This window comes from Nicotiana attenuata, unplaced genomic scaffold (assembly GCF_001879085.1).
Source record: "Nicotiana attenuata strain UT unplaced genomic scaffold, NIATTr2, whole genome shotgun sequence".
Classification (NCBI taxonomy): Eukaryota; Viridiplantae; Streptophyta; class Magnoliopsida; order Solanales; family Solanaceae; genus Nicotiana; species Nicotiana attenuata.
The window spans coordinates 175,903-194,711 of NW_017672292.1; the positions used below are offsets into that span (position 1 = coordinate 175,903).

Below are 18,809 nucleotides of genomic sequence, written 5' to 3' on the forward strand. Positions count from 1 at the left end.
GGAACTTAAATTATCCTCTTTCAGTCCTACGCAAAATCTAGTCTCCTGTTTGCAAAATGGTGTTCAATGAAGTTTAAAGGGAAAAAACACTTAATAAAACAAAATAACGACAAACAACACTAGCATATATGAAATGGAATTTGGAACACAAAATTGGCAGAGGAAAAATCGAAAGGATTTACAATGAATCGACAATTCAAAATAATATTTGCACAATCGAATCATTTATAAGGTAATATATTTTTTTTTGGTTAACATGCTGCATTTCATTATAAACTACCCGTTAGGGTGCCAATTGACAGTAGCATTGTTTCGAGGGGGTATATCAATCCACCCTCATTGTGACTAAAGTTATCAATATTACAATCCAGAATTTGTCTTGATGAAACAGTTCATGTGATATCTGCCCAAAAACATGTGGGGCAAATACCGGAGGCACTGTTGTTACAAAAATATTTTCAAAAAAGTTCTTGGCTCCCTCCTTGGCTAGTAGATCAGCTACTCTGTTCGTCTCCCTGTAGTTGTGCTTCACCACCACGTCTCCTAGCCTTTGGAAGATTGACCTGCATTCAAAGATGATTGTGTTAAAAATGAGATTTCCATAGTAATCATTCTAATTACCTCTGTGGAGTCTGTGTTGATTTCTAAGGGTATAAGATGCCTTTCTTCCTCTAGTTACAGACCCCTTAAGATAGCGAGCAATTCAGCCTGTGTGTTGGTAGTATGTTGTATACTCCCCATGTATCCCAGAATCCAGCTCCCACTTGCATTTTTGAAGACACCTCCCACTCCTCCCTTACCGGGATTTCCTAATGCAGCTCCATCAGTGTTGAGCTTGTACATGTTGGTTAGGGGTGGCGTCCATTTGACCCAAATAGTTCTATTTTTTGTTGGTGCACTGTTTATTGAAATGGTAATATACTCAGTTGCTTTTGCCATGGCAGCTTTTAAATTACCACATCCTTTCTTTTGTTGAATAGATTATTGTTTCTTGTGAGCTAGATTTGTCAGAAGCAGAAAGGAAGTAGGTCTTCCCAATTGATGAAGCTGTTGAAGGTTTTTTTTTAAGGAAATCCCATATGTTTTGCCAGTCCCTACTATTAAAGGATGATACATGGCTTGGAAGAGGATTGGTACTTTCAGAAACAAGCCTTGTCCGAAAATTTTTGGCATTGGGCCATTCAAAGAATATGTGATCAGATGTTTCAATTGCCCGGTTGCAGACGCAGCATTTTGGGTCTAATTGGATCCCAATATGGTGGAGGAATGACCCAGTGGGGAGCCTGTCATGGAATAGAAGCCAGAAGAAAGACTTGATTTTATTTGGAACTTTTAATTTCCAGATCCACAGCTAATTGTTGCTTGTGTTTTCACAGTGCTGATGCTCAAGGTTGTGTAGGAGGGAGTATGCAGACTTTAAAGTGAAGATCCCATTAGTGGTAGCCCCCCAGATCATTCTATCTTCTTTTATTGGGTTGGGTGGAATAAAGGTATTGTGGATGGTATTTTTGATTCTTGGGGGTATATTTAGTGATATAGAAGAAAAATCCCAATCCCTAGTGTTGTGGGCTGATGCCACTGTGATGGCCATGTCCTCTTTGGTAAGAGGTCCCTCAATAATGGATTTGATTGAGGGAAAGTTTGGAATTCAAGGGTCATTAATGAATTTGACTCTGTTCCCTGAGTGGACAACCCATCTTTTGGCTTGCATGCATGTTTCCCACCCTTTGAGGATGCATTTCCAGGTATGAGACTTTGATTTTTTTGGTGGGTGTCTCCAGTTGCAGTGCTTGGCTATAAGAATTTTTGCCCAGAGGTAATGGAGGTTCTGGTAGAGCCTCCATTCTAGCCTTGAGTGGATTGCTTTGTTCTTCAACTCAGCTTTCTGAATTCCTAAACCCCCCTGTGCCTTTGATTTTGTGACTATGTCCTAGGATAGCAGATGCATTTTCCTTTTGACACTGGCGGTACCCCAAATGAAATTCCTTTGGATTTTGTCAATTTCTTTAGATGTTTTGGAAGGAAGTTTAATGTATTGCATGACATGGTTAGGCATGGTGTTGAGTGATGATTTTGCAAGGGTAGTTCTTCCAGCCATATTGAGCATGTTAGTTTTCCACCCGGCCAATTTTGTGTGTAGATTGTCAATTATGAATTGGAAGTCATTGTGGGTGGGTCTTTTGTGGAAGATTGGGAAACCCAGGTATTTTCCAAAGGTTGCGGATGCCTGGATGGCAAGGGTGTTTGAAATGGTTGCCATTTGGTGTGGCTGGCAGTTGGCACTGAAACAGACTTTGGATTTGCTGAGATTGATTTTCTGTCCTGAGGCCTGATTGAAAGAGTTGAGAGTGTTGAGAATTGTGCTGCAGTTTCCCTGGTTAGTGTAACGACCCGACTGGTCATTTTGGGTTCGGCACTTCGCTCGGTGTTTTGAGGGCTCGAGTAGCTCCGCATGATGTATTATGACTTGCGTAAATCGTCAGTATTGGTTTTCAAGTTATCCGGAATCGGTTTGGGGGAAATGAACTTCAAGATTTAGGTTCTAAGTTGGAAGAGTTGACCAAGTTTGACTTTTTAGCAATTGACCTCGGAATGGAGTTTCGTCGGTTCCATTAGATTCGTTGGGTGATTTCGGATTTAGGAGCATCCGGATTGTAATTTGGAGGTCTCTAGTGGAATTAGCCTTGAATTGGCGAAAGTTGGATTTTTGGGAAGTTTGACGGGGAGTGAACTTTTTGATATCGGAGTCGGATTCTGATTCCGGAAGTTGGAATAGGTCCTTAATGTCAAATGTGACTTGTGTGCGAAATTTGAGGTCGATCGGAGGTGATTTGATAGGTTTTGGCATCGGTTGGGAAAGTTGAAGTTTCAAAGTTCATTGATTTCGGCTTGAGGTGTGATTCATCGTTTCGAGGTTGTCATGTGTGATTTGAAGCTTCGATTAGGTTCATCTTGTCATATGGAACTTGTCTGCAAAGTTTGGCGCCATTCGGAGTTGATTTGATAGGGTTCGGATGCTCGGTTGTGATTCTAGAAGTTCTTGAAGTTTAGTTTGATTTTCATGAGTTTTGGCATCCGATTCGTGGTTTTAGAAGTTATTTTGATGATTTGAACGTGCGAGCGAGTTTGTGCTATGTTTTTAGACTTGTGTGCATATTTGGTTTGGAGCCCCGAGGGCTCGGGTGAGTTTCGGATTGGTTTCGGAATGTTCTTGCATAGTTCTTAATTGCTGGTTCTGGTATTTTTGAATTTGCGAAGTTTGGATCGCAAAGGCGGCCATCGCATTTGCGAAGCCTGGGCGACTGGGCAGTTTTCGCATTTGCGATGAACCAGCCGCATTTGCGAAGGCTGGTGTTCGCATTTGCGAAGCATTTGTCGCAAATGCGACCTCAGCAGGAAATCTTCAGGCATCGCAATTGCGATGCATTTTTTCGCAATTGCGAACCCCCTATCGCAAATGCGTCATCTGCAGCCTGTTAAGTGCTGAGAATTTCGAGTTTTTCTTCATTTTTTCATATTTTTGAACCCTAGCTTCGGAGTGAGGCGATTTTTAGAGGGGATTTTCATGCCAAATCATTGGGTAAGTATCTTTAATCAATTTCCAACTATATTTTATGATTTTATACAAGATTTAACATCAAATTCATGGGAAAACTATGGAAAAATTTGGGGATTTTGTCAAAGTTTTGAAAAACAAAAATTTGGGATTTGAGAGTCGAATAAGACTCGGATTTGAAAACAAAATACATATTTGGACTCGTGGGGCTATGGGTAGTCAAGACCTACCTTTGGACCCGAGTTTTGACCGGGCGGGCCCGGATTTGACTTTTGTTGACTTTTTAGAAATTGAATAAAAATCATAACTTTATTAATTAAAATTGTTTTCTCTTGCATTGTGTGGTGTATTCAAGTCGTCATTGGCTAGATTTTGTCGAGCGGAGGTGAATTCGTAGAGGAAAAGGCTAAGTTGAGTGTTGAGTTAGCCGGATTGAGGTAAGTATTTTGCCTAGCTTTGTTGAGGGAATTTTTTCTCCTATTTGTCATTGTTTGCTACATGCGGGGGTGATACATATATGAGGTGATGAGCGTATATGTATGTGCCAGGGTGAACCATGCTCGGGGGGAGGGGGGGAGGGGGTGAATTATGTTATATTTGTGTTTGTAGAATTTGTGACATTCTGCTTAATGCCTTGTTTGACTCTTAGATACGAAGGACATAATATTAAATGATAGATATCAAGACTTAGTAGGTTATAATTTGATCAAACTTGATGGAAATTGTAAGAATACATTGATGTGTCTAATTCGGTCATCTCTATGCAAAATCATTACTACATTACTATAACTGATATTCTTGAGATGCTAGACTCTATACTTGTGTTGTGAATCAATTATGAGATTCGTGGAAATATTTGAATAATACGATTCTTGAGGGTTGTTAAACCATTGTTGACTTGGAAAGTTGTGATTGGGAATTGTCTGGAATATCCATTAAAACACTTTCCTTGATGTCCGTTATGATTCCTGCCTTGTTTGTTACGGTTATATATGTTTGGTAAGGAAGAGTGTAAAGCACGAAGGGTGATTCCGTGCCATTGTTTATACATTATTATGTGAGGGAGAGTGTAAAGCACGAAGGGTGATGCCGTGCCATATTATTGGGAGTAAAAGCACGAAGGGTGATGCTGTGCCACATTATTGAGAGTAAAAGCACGAAGGGTGATGTCGTGCCACATTATTGAGAGTAAAAGCACGAAGGGTGATGCCGTGCCATATCATTTGAGAGTAAAAGCACGAAGGGTGATGCCGTGCCATTTCATTTATATTGTTATGTTTGTATGATATGGTGAGGTCATGGCACGAAGGGTGTTTCCGTGCAAGTGAGGACGAGGGACATGCATTCTGATGTGATATTTGTTTTCCCGTGTATACGGTTGTGCCCTTATTGTGAAATGTTATTGTTGTATTTACATATTTGGTGTGACTTGTTGTTATTGCCTTGTACTTGACCTTATCTCAATTGTTGTTGCATTGTCCATGTCCTTTACTTGTTAACTTGAAATTACCATGTCTATTCCTGCTTTTATAATTATACTCATGTTGTATCTATTCTGTTGCACTTTAGCATAAGCCTTCCATTATGCTAGCCATTCATGCCTTACTTGTTAACTTGTAAAGAACACGTGTTATCTTCTTAATTGTTATATTTGTACTTAGGCCTCCAATATGCTAGTCAATTGAAGTTGATATTCCCTGTTTTCCAATTGTTGTTGTTACTCACGTGCTTTTCGCTTAGTCCATTACTGTGATCCACATGTGTTTCCTTGTCCATTGTTGTTACTGGCGTATTTCCTACTTGGTAATTCCTATTATTCTGTTTCTGTGATATGGTTGGTACTGTTATACGATTACTTGGAAAGGATGAGTTGAACGCACGAAGGGTGTTGCCGTGCTAATTGAATTATTTCATAAATTGATTTATATATGGTGAGGATGAGATAAAAGCACGAAGGGTGTTACCGTGCCATGTGATTCGAGGTTTTGACATTTTAGACGTATATCTCATACCAGGGAAGATCGTAAATATTCTACTGTGGTTCTTTATAATATTCATTATCTGACTCGTCGGGTTGTATTTGATACTTTTATCCGTTACACTTTGAACTGCTTTACTGTTAATTTAATGTACAGGTTATCTAAATAAGTATCTTTTGAACTAAAAGCCTCGGCACTACTTCGACGAGGTTAGACAAAATACTTACCAGTACATAGGGTCGGTTGTACTGATACTGCACTTCTGCACGTCCCGTGCAGATTTTGGAGCAGCGTTGCTGGTGACGTCAGATGCTGATTCCGGAAGATGTTCGTGTGCTTGGATATAGCTGCCACTAGTTCTTGCTAGTTTAGGTTATTGCTTATCTGTTTATGTAACCTTCAAACAGAACGTGTATCAGTTTTGAAATTCCAAATCTTAGAAGCTCGTGATTCGTACTACCTGGTCTTGGTAAATTTGTATATATTCAGTTATCTATTTTCTATTCTCTTATAATCTCAGTTCAGTTATATTTTCAGTTAGTTGGCTTACCTAGCGGGTTGAGTTAGGTGCCATCACGACTTGTGATTTTTGGGTCGTGACAGTTAGCTATAGCAAACAGAGTTAGATCATCAGCAAAAAAGAGATGAGATATCTTTGGGCCGGATCTGCTAATGCTAATGCTAATGCTAATGGGGGCCCATTCCTTGAGCTGGACACTTCTCTCAATGGACCTGGATAACCTTTCCATATAGAGGATGAAGAGGTTGGGCGACAAGGGATCCCCCTACCTAATACCTCTTGTGGGTTTAAAGGAGTTTGTCTGCTCTCCATTGACAAGGACAGAGATGGATGAAGAGCTGACACAAGATATAATGAGGTTGATTGTTGCATTGGGGAAGTTGAAGACATAAATGGTTTCTTTTATAAAGGACCATTCAAGTCTGTCAAAGGCTTTTTTCAGGTCAATCTTGAGAATCATGTGGGGTATTTTGCCTTTCATCTTCCCAAAATGGGTGATGTATTCCTGGACAATGATGTCATTATCAGAAGCTCTCCTGTTGGAGAGGAAGCTAGCCTGAGAAGGGCCAATGATAATGGGCAAGAAAGGTTTGATCATGTTTACTACAATCTTAGTGACAGTTTTGTAAATAGTATTGCATAAACCTATGGGCCTAAAGTTCTTGATCATTGATGCCTGGGGACATTTGGGAATGAGGCACAGAAGTGTTTCATTCATCAAAAGATGCATTATGGATGTTGAGAAGCAATTTTTACAGAAGGAGATTACATCATTTCCCACAATGTCCCGGTATTTTTGGTAGAAGAAAGGGTGTAGGCCATTAGGCCCTGGAGCTTTAAAAGGCTTGAAAGAGAATATGGCATTCTTGATTTCACTATCTTTGAGGGGTATTGCCATAGAGGTTTTATGGGTGTCTGAAAGGGAGGGCCCCTAGGGGCTCTGAGTGGTGTTTTTCTTTGTGAGTGAGTATGGGAAGTGGAGTAGAGATCCAGGAAGAATTTAGTTATTGAATCTTTAATTCCTTGGGGCTCATGATGCCAATGCCCAGACTCCTCCTTAAGGGAGAGAATTATGTTCCTCCTTTTCTTGTTAAGGGTTGATGTGTGAAAGAATCTGGTGTTGGCATCACCATCAGAGAGCCAGTTAATTCTGGCTTTCAGCTTCCATAAATCTTCCTCATTCTTGAGAACTGAATCAAGCTCTTCTATGAGGTTGTTCTCCAAATTCTGGAGAAAAGAGCTAGTTTGGTAGCTAGGAGATTTCTGGATCACAACTATCATGGCAAGTAAATTCTTCTTTTTTTGGAAGATGTTGCCAAAGGTTGTTTTGTTCCAAATGGTAACATTTTCTTTGAATCTAGTGGTGAAAGGAATCAAGGTAGAGTGGGAAGGGAAGGAGTCCCTGATGAGAGATTGGAACATGGGGTGGCTGCATCACATAGATTCGAACCTGGAAGGCTTGGTGGTGGCCAGGTGTGTGTTATTATTGAGCTTAACTAACAAGGGACAGTGGTCAGAGTGGGTCCTTGCTAGGTGAGTAATGCTAGCCTCGGGTTGTTCATTTACCCAGTGGTTATTGGCAAAACACCTATCGATCATTTCAAGGATGAGGCAAGACTTATTTTTGTAACGCTTGTTGGACCAAGTATATTTGCTACCTTTGAATCCTAGGTCTACAAGTTGGAAGCTATTAACACAATTTCAAAATAGGTTGTTCCTATTTGTGTTGATGGGTTTGCCCCCAAATTTGTCCCTAGCTTTTAAGACTTCATTGAAGTCTCCCCCCACAAACCAACTTCCACTATAATTCTTGGAAATGCCAACTAGGTTATCCCAGAGAGCCTTTCTATCTTCTAGAAAATTACTAGCATAAATAGCTGAAAGTAGCCAAGGGGGGTTTGAGGGGAGTACCTTGACCATAGCGTGTATGCCTTGTGATGTCATTGCTACTTTGTCCACCTGGAGGGAGGATTCCTTCCACATGATAACTATGCCTCCTGAGTGACCCACTACTGGGAATTGGATGTGCATGTCATATTGTAGCTCTTCTGTCAGTTTTTTGTGGTCTGCTATTTTCGTTTCCAACAGCACTAGCAGCGGAGGTTTGTGCATTTTGACCATTTCTGAGCAATGTCCTGTTTGCCCCCCCTAACATTCCATATTATAAAGTTCATTTGAGGATGGGGGGTTTGGTTGGGGTTGCTCGTCGATGCTTTTTCCCTTCCTTGGGGTAGCATCAGTTCTCTTCCCCTGGTCTGTGATGGCATAGATATCATCATTGGGGTTAGTGTCAATAGTGGATTCATCAGGCCTTGGCATTGATGGGATGACAGGTTCAATCCACATCTCGCAAGGTTCATGGGGCAGAGAAGTATGAGAGTCTCGCTGTGGTCCACACTGAACTCTATCGCTCTCACTGCCTCTAGCCACAGTGAGTCTGTTCTTGGAGGGCTGTAAGGTGGCGTCATTCCTTCACTATAAGAGTCGCGTGGATCTTTAGGATGTCCAGCGCCTTTGATATCTCCTTCGAGATGTTCTCCAGTGGTGGGGAGCTCTGCTTCTCCTGCATTGAAGACGAAGGGTCTTGATGTGGCCATGGTGGGATGACCTTGAGCTGATGAGTCGCAAATGGATCCTCCATTGCCGGATCCGGGAAGAAAGGGAGTGAATTGAAGATCTGTTGCATCATATTGTGAACTGATGGTGGATCTGTGGACTGCTGCAGGGGATTGATGGTCTGAAGCACCATCGATTGCCAAAGCTAAGATCCAAACATCGCCAAGCCCTTGTTTAGGGCCTCCGCTGTTACCCTGGCCAGATGTGCTGGGTTTTGAATGATGAGGGATATGGGTTGGTTGCCGAGTTGAAAAGAGTAACTTAGTGCCTGACCATGGAGGGCTATCTCCAGCCAGGATGCCGGTGCATGTTCTGGTGGTGGTGGTACGGAGGTTAGGAAGATAGGGGGTTTGGGTGAGGGTTCCATTTTTGGGTTTTTTTGTCTGCCCTTTTTTGGATTGTTAATAAATGGTGCGTTATTGGGGTAATCAACAGATTTTGTTGATGATGATGGAGATGAATCGTCTCCCATCTTGGGCGCTTTGGTTTCTGCTTCTGTTACACCGGGTATTGGGTTATGGGAAAATCCGGTTGAGTTGGTAGCTGGTGTCAAATCAACTGCCCAATTTTGATTTCTAAGATTTTGATCTGGGGTTTCCATGGAGTGAGTTTGTAGGGGTGATTCCTTAGAGTAGGGATCATCATTGAAGCTTTCCAGGGAGTTAATAGGTTGGGTGTTTGTTTGGGTCTCCGTCTGATGGGGTGTTAGACACTCAACTAGGCCCTTTGGGCTGGTTTACTTTGGGGTTCTAGGTGGGCCTGGTTGGTTTTGCTTTATGGGGGGCCTGTTTGGTTATTGCTTTGGGAAGTAGGCCCCGGTTCCTCACCCTCCTTTTGTTACCTTTCTTCTTCTGGGCCCGCTTTCCTCTTCATGATTGTACTGGGCTTTTCCTTTGTGGGCAGATCCTGAGTGTTTTGATTTTCCATGGGCCTGGTAATATTTTTTGAACCTTGGATTGGGCTTGAGTCCTGTTGGGTTAGTTTTTGTAGCATATTTAAAGGTTTGGGTGTCGAGAAACTTACCGGAGGTGGCGTCGAACATCCGAACCTGCATTCCCTCTGATTGAGTGGTTGTTTTATTTTTTCTGGTCGGAATTGCAGTTGGTCGTTGTTGGGTGGGTGGTCCTTGTTTGCGCCTTCTTGGGAAGGAAACCGTTTTCCATTCCCCTTCTTCATCATTAGTTTCTTTTGAGTTGGAGCAACTAGGGCTATCTTTTGAAGGTGATGGTGGTGCCTGTATTTGCCGTTAAGAGCATCCTTTTATGGTGTGTCCTAATCTACCACACCATGTGCATAGGATGTTTTCTCCTTCATAGACGATCAGTTGTTTGTGGTCTCCTATGGTGACGGAGGTTGCAACTGGTGCTTCTAAGGGAACTTAGACACAGATTCTGGCATACCTTCCTCGGAGTGTCGCAGAAGTACAAGTGTCAATTTTAAGTAACTTTCTTAGCTTTCTGCCAACTTTTTCTAGGATTTCTTTATCATAGAATTCAATAGGCAGTTGTGGAAGGCGGACCCAGATTGCACTGAAGGATAGAGTAGCTTCTTGTGGGACGAATTTTGGCTCCCATCTTCTAACAGATAGGAAGCTTCAGCAATAAACCATGGCCCTTGGTAAATTGCCTTAATCAGGTTTTCTTCCTTGCCAAATTTGACTATGAAGAAATTCCATCCTAGGTCAATCAAGATTAACTGTTCGGATGGGTTTCATAGTTCAATAAGTTTGGTTCGGAGAAGATGATGGGGCATACGCCGGCTAAAGAGTTTGATGATGACCGAATGGTGCCAAGGCTCATAGAGTCTGTTTCTATCTTCCTGTGATAGTAAGATTGGGTCCATTTTTTATTTGCCTTTTTGTTGGGTTTCTGTGTTCTCCATCTCAGCGGCGAAGTAATCTGTTTGTGAAGTAGCTTGCTTGTCAAGAAGCATTTCTTTGTAAGAGTGTGTATTTGGGGTGTCTTCTTCCATGTTATTTGGGTCCGGCGGTTCCGGTGGTATGTTAGTTGATTTGGGTGGGTTTTCCATTTGGTTTGGTTCTAGTGAGAGTTGAGAGTTTCTCTCTGTCAAGAAGAGTTCTTGTACGACTTCACCCCATTTATAAGGTAATATATTATATATGCAAGTTTCTTTATAAATATTAATTAATAACTGATAGCTAACATATTATCACATGTCAAATTATACTGAAAGCTAGTGCATTTTCATTGTTGATGTATACATAAATTAAATCTAAAAAGTGAGTAATTTTCTGGACTTGATACATAATCAAATCATAGAGAAATAGATAGGATGAGCAAAAATGAAGCAAACCTCTTGCTAAAACAATTGTAATTACAAAAAGCTAAAATATTTCATCACGTCAGCTCAAGGAAAAAGAAATATTATAGTCAAATTATAAAGTTGTCATTTTCTAACAGCTGCTTTCACTTTTTATTCACCCAGATGCCAAAGTTGGAAATAGATGGCTGCTTAATTAAGAAGATATTCCCTTTGACTCAGTAATTGTTTGATGTAGCTAGAGCTTTGTTGAATTGGGTATGGAACCCTCGGCGCCTTCTACTTCTAAATGTTCATATCATGTATTCTTGAGTTTCAGAGCCCAAGACACTGGCAAAATTTTCACTGATCATCTCCACAGAAATTTGGTGCGAGCTGGGTTTCGTGTATTCAGATTTGATGATGATAATTATGATGGTGAAAAAGAGGACTTGAAGTCAAAATTGCAAAAGGGAATAGAGCAATCGAAGATGTCAGTGATTGTATTGTCCCAAAATTACGCATCATCGGAAAATTGTCTTGATGAGCTGGTCATGATTTTGGAGCAAAAGAGGAATTTTGGGCACATAGTTTTGCCTGTCTTTTTTAACGTGGATCCTTCTGATGTTAGGAAGCTAAAGGGAAGTTTTGGTCAGCCATTTTCTGCAAATGGTGAAAGTCAAAAGTTAAGAGATTGGAGAAATGCTCTCAAACAAGTTGCAGATTTGGGAGGGATGCCCTTGCAAAATCAAGCTGATGGGTAACAATTTCCCCTCAATTTCTGTTACAAATAATATCTTTGATTCTCCCTTACATGCCTCTTGCAGGTGGTCAAGATTTTATCTTTTGTACTAAACTCAGTAATTTTATCAAAATTAACCAAGAAAAGTAGAACATATAAAGTTCATTAGTTTGTTTTTTTAGGTATTCTTAATTTTTATTTGACTTTTTTTGGTGTATTCCGTCTGATTTGAGGTGAATACTTACCCGCATGTTTACACCAGACCAGTTCAACTTCAAACAGACATTAATTAATCATGGTTTAGTGATAGAAGTGAATGTGCAAAAACATGTCATGTTTCTATTGATTTAGTGTAAACGCACGGTGCACGGGGCGGAGCCAATGAAGAAGCTAAGGGTTCATCTGAATCCAGGAGCTTCGGCTTAGGTTCTATATATGTGTTGAAAATTTGTCTAAATAAGTTTCAAAAATAGAGTTTGAACCCAGTAAATTAGACACGATGGGTAAAGTTCCGTATTTGAACCCATAAAGTTCAAATCTTGAATCTGCCTCTGCCGGTGCGGGTAAGTTTTTATTCTGTTTCAGTAAGGGTGGGAATCTTGGAGCATATGATCTATACTCTCCAACTTGAGAATCAGTGTTAGAATGAAATTTATTATATACATCGAGGTTAAATATGTTAATTATAACATAGAAAATCCTTAATGATTGTGATAATTAGGCATCTAGGTAATTAGGGAAATCTCCTTATTTCATGCGCTTAAACACTTCTTTATCATGATCTCTTTAATGTTTTTGACCATCAGTTCAGTTAAAGTTTTCCTTTTTTCTCACGTTTCATTATGTTGATCAGAGGACTTGTCAAAAAAGGAAAAAAGTTGACCAATAGCTAAAATGTTTTTGTGGAATTCATGGCTGGTGGCATCAGTATGTTGTTGAAATACAGAAGTCCTGTATCCTTCAACTGCCCCTTCAAATGAATAGATTATGAAGTCTTTAGGTCTTTGTAATCCTGAAGATTGTAGAATTCTTCTTCTGTATGTATTTGAGTATTTATCTTTTTCCAATTTTATAGAGTACTTCTCTATAACATATTTCTGTTTCTTATTACCCTATGTTTTTAGCTCTTCAATTCAGATCTTAATGGCCTTCACATTTTAATCTGAACTTGTAGACATGAGGCAAAGTTCATCGAGAATATTGTTGAAGTGATTGCAAGCAAGCTACGTCCCAGAGCCTTAAACAATGCTCCTTACCTCATCGAAATCAGTTATCGGGCTGAAGATATTATCTTGTGGTTACAAGATAGATCAATTAATGTAGGGCTGTATGTGATCTGTGGGATTGGTGGAATTGGGAAGACAACCCTTGCCAAATTTGCTTATAACTCAAGTGCAAGATCATTTGAAGGAAGCAGCTTTCTTGCAAACATCAGTGAAACTGCAAAACAATGTAATGGTTTAGTTCGTCTGCAGAAGCAAGTTTTGTATGATATAGTTGGAAAAAAAGAGAGGATATCCAATGCTGATGAAGGAATTATGATGATTGAAGATGCCCTACGCTATAAACAAATTCTTCTTGTTCTTGATGATGTTGATGAAGTTGACCAGATAGATAAAATTTTAGGAATGAGAGATTGGCTTAATCCTGCTAGTAAAATCATTATAACAACGAGGCATGAGTCATTGCTAAAGCCTTCTGTACCTCACAAGGTACTTAAAGTAGAAGCCTTGAATAAAATGGATTCCCTGAAGCTGTTTAGCTGGCATGCCTTCGGAGAAGACCATCCTTTGGAAGGTCATCTCGAGCTCTCAAAACGGGTGGTTCTTCAATGTGCAGGACTTCCTTTAGCTCTTCGTGTTTTAGGTTCAGCCCTGTCGGGTAGAAGACCAGAAATATGGGGAAGTGCATTAGAAAAGCTGGAAACAATCCCTGATGGTCATGTCATTGAAAAACTTAAAGTGAGTTTTTATTCTCTAGAAGATGACCATGACAAAAATATATTCCTTCATATAGCTCTTTTCTTTCTTGGGATGGATAGAGACGACTCCGTCAGAATACTGAATGGATGTGGTTTTCACACAATAATTGGGATGCAAAACCTCATTGATAGAAGTCTTTTGACAATCAATGACTTAAATAAGTTGGAGATGCATCAGTTGCTTCGAGACCTTGGGAGAGATATCGTCCGTAGGGAATCACAGGATCCTGGAAAACGCAGTAGACTTTGGAATAACAAGGATTCTTTCAGAGTGTTGAACGATAAGACTGTGAGACATTTAATATGTGTGTTCTGTCCTTCTTTGCTGTGCCATATCCTCACAATTCATTTTTTTCTTACCAAATTTCCTGTTAGGGCACTGAAAGGATTGAAGGGATCAGCCTTGACATGCCTATGTTGATGGAAGATAAATCAGCCAAAAGATTTTTCACTGGCTCGAAAATGCGCTTCCTAAACGATCATGTAGAGAGCTGTGCAGATCATAATGTCTCGCTGCAGCAGCCCTCTTTTGGCGTTTATTCATGGCATTCAGTAGACACTTCATCAAGAAACTCAAACTACCTCATAGAAACATATGCATTTACGATAATGCGAAACCTAAGGGTGCTCAAACTAAATGATGTGAACCTCATTGGATGCTATAAAGAATTCCCCAAGAGATTAAAATGGTTGTCTTGGCGTAAATGCCCTTTAAAATCCTTACCTAGTGACCTTTCCTGGGAAAGCCTCGTTTCTATTGACATGCGGTACAGCAATTTACAACAAACATGGAGTGAAACTGAGGTATAAATCATCTTTTTGTTTCCTTTTTTTTTTTCTCTTTCAGTAGTTTTCTTTGCTTAATGATGATTGTAAATTCAGAAAAAGAAATTAATTCAATGCTTTTCTTCAATCAGTTTTTGAGATTTCTCAGGATTCTCAACCTTAGTCATTCTTGGGAACTTACCAGAACACCTAGCTTCGCTGGAATGCCCCGACTTGAGAAACTAATTCTTAAAGATTGTATTAAACTGGTTGATATTGATGAAACTATCGGTTGCCTCCAAGAAATCACCCTGCTAAATCTGAAAGACTGCAAGAGCATCAGAAAGCTGCCAAGAAATATCGGTATACTTAAAACTCTTAAGATACTTGATATATCCTTCTGCTCAAGTCTGGAGTGGCTGCCAATGGAGCTTAACATGATAGATTCTTTGAAAGTTCTAAGAGCTGATGGAATTGGTCTAAACCAAATACTCTGCACCACCAACGAGCGGAAATCATTACAGGCATTATTTAATTTATTTTCATCTTGGATATCAAAGCCAAGAAACTCTCCTGAAATATCGTGGGCCTTTTTACCAAGCTCTTTGGTGAGCTTGAGTCTTGTGAGTTGCAGGCTGTCTGATGAATCTTTTCCCCAGAAGTTCAGCAATCTTCCGCTGCTCCAAGAATTGGATCTAAGTGAAAATTCAATTAGTTGCCTCCCGGAGTGGGTCAAGAGTCTCCCTCAGCTCCAAAGCCTCAGTGTCAAGGCCTGTAAGATGCTCAAATCACTTACTGAGATGCCAGTTAGCATTTCAGAACTGTCCATAGATAGTTGCTCGTCCTTGGAGATGATGACATACCAATCATTGCTGTCGAAATATCCAATCCTGGGTCACGATTACAATTGTGACAGTCTAGTCATGATGCAGGGAAACTTTAAGTTAGAAGCTCTAGAAAATGCTGACCCGCAGATGCTTAAACGTTTTGGTCTGAATCTTGAAACTATGGAGAACGATATGGTGAAAATGGAACTTTTTTCGAGTTACAAGATGAGAATGCTTCCATTGCAGGTTATTTCCTCGCGCTCTCCCTATGACTACCCCATCTATGTTTACAGTTGATACTTAACCTTTGATTTCTGTGACTGAAACAGGGCTTATACGAGCAAGGAGTCTTTAGTACATTTCTTCCTGGAAACAAAGTACCTAGCTGGTTCACAAAGTTAAAAAATATGAATTCAGTAAGTTTTACCATATCTCAACCTCTCAACAATATCCAAGGCCTATCCATAGCCATTGTGTATGCCAGTTCCGAAAGTCAAGAGGACGAGCTCTCAAGAGCCTACTGGCGTAAACACCAGAATATCATACACAATAGGACTAAAGATTTGAAGTGGATCCACATTCCAAGAGTTTTCGGCGTGCCAGAAGGCAATGAAGAAATAACATGGTTAAGTCACTGGAAATTTGGAGACCTGCTAGAAGATAGAGATGATATTTCTATTTTAGTTAGTCTGAATAGCCTGAAGGTAAAGGAACTTGGCGTCGACCTTGTTTGTAACGAGCAAGAGCAGAGTGACCCATCAAACTGCAACGATGCGAGCCAAGTTCCCAACAACAACAACAAACTTAGTGTAATCTCACAAGTGGGGTCCGAAGAGGGTAGTGTGTACGCAGCTTTACCCCTACCTTGTAAATGTAGAGATGCAAGCCAAGTTCCCATCTTTTCTAGTGATAACGTGCCTGGAGATGTATCACAGCGTGGTAAAGTGTTTAAAATAGGGAGGTGATATACTTGATTAGTTATGGCAATTGGTAAGATATTGACATGACAAAAACCAATAGTATGTTGAAATTGTATACTGTGTTGAGATTATACTATGTTAAAATTGATTTTCGTTTCCGACGATTGATTTATTTATTTTTACTAGGTGAAAGTTGAGTGCACCCCTAGAGAATCTTGATATTAATTCTAGAAATTCATTAACCGTTTGAACAAACACTTGCTTAGCGTAAATGCTTGATTTTAAAATACAAGAATTGTATTTGAAACTGAATTTAAAATAATATTATAGGGATTTAGGGTAATTTACTCTTCTTTAACAAACTACATTTAAAGGCAATTTTTAATTAATTGAACTAACGGGCGCACATGGGGAAAAAAAAAAGAAGGGTATAGAATTAAAAATCTGACTTAAATAATTTGAACGGATTAAAGTAAAAGTATAACATATTAATGATTCCAATGATTAAATTTGGATTTATTTTTGAAATTCAAACTAAATAGAAACAAATATATAGGTGTTTGTTTGGCTCAAAAGTTATTGATACACTTTGCAAGCTTAAAAACAATCAAAAGTAAGAAAGGGTAAATCGTAATCAAATATAATATACCTAGAGATGAAAAATGAAGTTGTTGTTGTAGATCTAATAGTGATAATATGAACTCAAGAGAAAGTATTCGTTAGAGATAGCGATAGAGAGAGAGTATGAGAAAATGAGAGAGTTGTATTATTCCAGAAAAAATCCCCCTTTTTTACAATGTGAAGGTCTCCCTTATATAATAAGAGACCTTCCTCGAAATAATAAAAAAGTTACAAAAACAGGTAACGTTTTCCTAGTGAAGACACTGAGTCCTAAACGATGTCGCTTTTGTCCCCACGTCCGAGTCGTACCCTTACGTTAGTTGGCGTATACTCACTGGGCGTACCCATTGGCGTAGAGACGTTGACGGTCAAATTTGACCCTATACAGTTAGTCCCTCCGCTCGTTGGAGACGCATTCGGTGGGCGTCTTCAATGGGCGGAAATGCAAACCTCGGCTTAGGAGAATTTGACCTCGACCAGGGGCGGCAACATGAATGAGGTAAAATGTATGACGTTGTTGAGCCACTGACGCGTGGCTTTCTTTTTGGAATGACGTCATCGCCTGTATGCGTCATTATTATATTTGCCCCCGAGGCGGTTCAGAGGATGATGTGACATTTTGGTTTCCCGCGCACGTTTTGAATCATGACTCTTCGATTTCTGCGCAACTTATCCCTATAAATAGTAGAGAGGTTCGATTCGATTCAACTTTCAAACCTTCGGAAAGCATTTTCTGATTTACTCCTTTGTCTTTCTTTCCTGTAACCGTTATTTCGTGTGGGATTCCTCCACTTCTTTTGAAGTCATATTTCTCGTCGTTAGTGCATTATTTCCCAAACAGAATCATCATGGTAAAACGTAGTCAAGGTGGTAAAAAGACCAAGGACACTGACCCATATAGGGTTCCGCCTTTCTCTGGCGGTGAGGGGGAGGAAGTAAAAAAGACTCTCGTTCCCCTTTCTGTAGACAACGTCCTCCAAAGGACATGCATATTCGAAGGGATTTTCAAACGAAAAGTCCAGCCCTTCCCTGGGAGCGTAGCGATTTACTGCAATCTCATCTAGACGACCTTCGAGTGACACACAACATTCCGGACCATGTGGAAATGGCTCCGGCTGGGANACGCGGAGCTTCCTGGCTTCCTTTTGTCGAGTGGGAGTGTTCCATCCTGCAGATAGGATACAAATTGGTTGCGCCAGTCCCAAGTCAAATTTAAAGAGAGTACCTCAGGGTGATCAATGGCTGACTGGAGGAGGGTGACCACACTTTCTTTGTTGATGTTTTTAGTGGTTGCGGCCAATTTTGCTAGACCGTCTGCTTCAACGTTCCGTGCCCTAGGAACTTGTTCGAAGCTGCACTCGTCGAACTCAGTCATTAATCGGTGGATTTCTGACTGGTATTTTTGCAATCTCTGCTCCTTGATTTGGTAAGTCCCAGTGACCTGGTTCACCACGAGTTGGGAGTCGCAATGGAGAACGAGTCGTCGAGCTCCATACTTGATGGCTAGTTTTATACCTGCAATAACAGCCTCGTACTCGGCCTCGTTGTTAGTCATCTCGGGGCATCGTATGGACTGGCAAATTATTTCGCCCGTGGGGACCTCGAGAACGAGTCCCAATCCCGATCCCGAGGCATTAGCGGCGCCATCAGCATAAAGAGCCCATAGGTCGGTGTTGGAGGGGGCACGACGTGCCTCTAGTTCCACCTTTGGTAATATCTCTGCGCTGAAGTCGGCTATAAAGTCGGCAAGTACTTGCGACTTGATGGAGTTTCTTGGGTGATATGAGATATCGTGCTCGCTGAGCTCTATGGCCCATCTGGCGAGCCTGCCTGATAACTCAGGCTTATGTAGGATGCTTCTCAAGGGGAAGGTCGTCACTACTTTTCTAGTGTGGCACTGAAAATAGGGTCGGAGCTTCCGTGAAGCTACGACCAATGCCAAAGCTAATTATTCGAGGTGCGGATACTGTGTTTCGGCGTCCGCTAAGGTTTTGCTAATATAGTAAATAGGAGATTGCGTACC

General features: G+C 40.6%; 1 protein-coding gene across 1 annotated transcript; it reads left to right on the forward strand.

Moving 5' to 3' along the window:
• The first annotated feature begins 10,981 nt into the window (after positions 1-10,981).
• On the forward strand, positions 10,982-16,323 carry LOC109212622 (TMV resistance protein N-like). Its single transcript, XM_019376285.1, has 5 exons — positions 10,982-11,690; positions 12,847-13,942; positions 14,029-14,457; positions 14,571-15,491; positions 15,575-16,323. The coding sequence occupies exons 1-5, from the start codon at positions 11,212-11,214 to the stop codon at positions 16,208-16,210; spliced, it is 3,561 nt and encodes a 1,186-aa protein (XP_019231830.1). The 5' UTR covers positions 10,982-11,211; the 3' UTR covers positions 16,211-16,323.
• Positions 16,324-18,809: the final 2,486 nt, after the last annotated feature.

Coding starts and splice junctions, on each gene's coding strand:
- LOC109212622 (XM_019376285.1), top strand. CDS start 11,212: ATGGAACCCTCGGCGCCTTCTACTTCTAAATGTTCATATCATGTATTC. Junction 11,691..12,846: donor TTGCAAAATCAAGCTGATGG/GTAACAATTTCC, acceptor CTGAACTTGTAG/ACATGAGGCAAAGTTCATCG. Junction 14,458..14,570: donor AAACATGGAGTGAAACTGAG/GTATAAATCATC, acceptor TTCTTCAATCAG/TTTTTGAGATTTCTCAGGAT.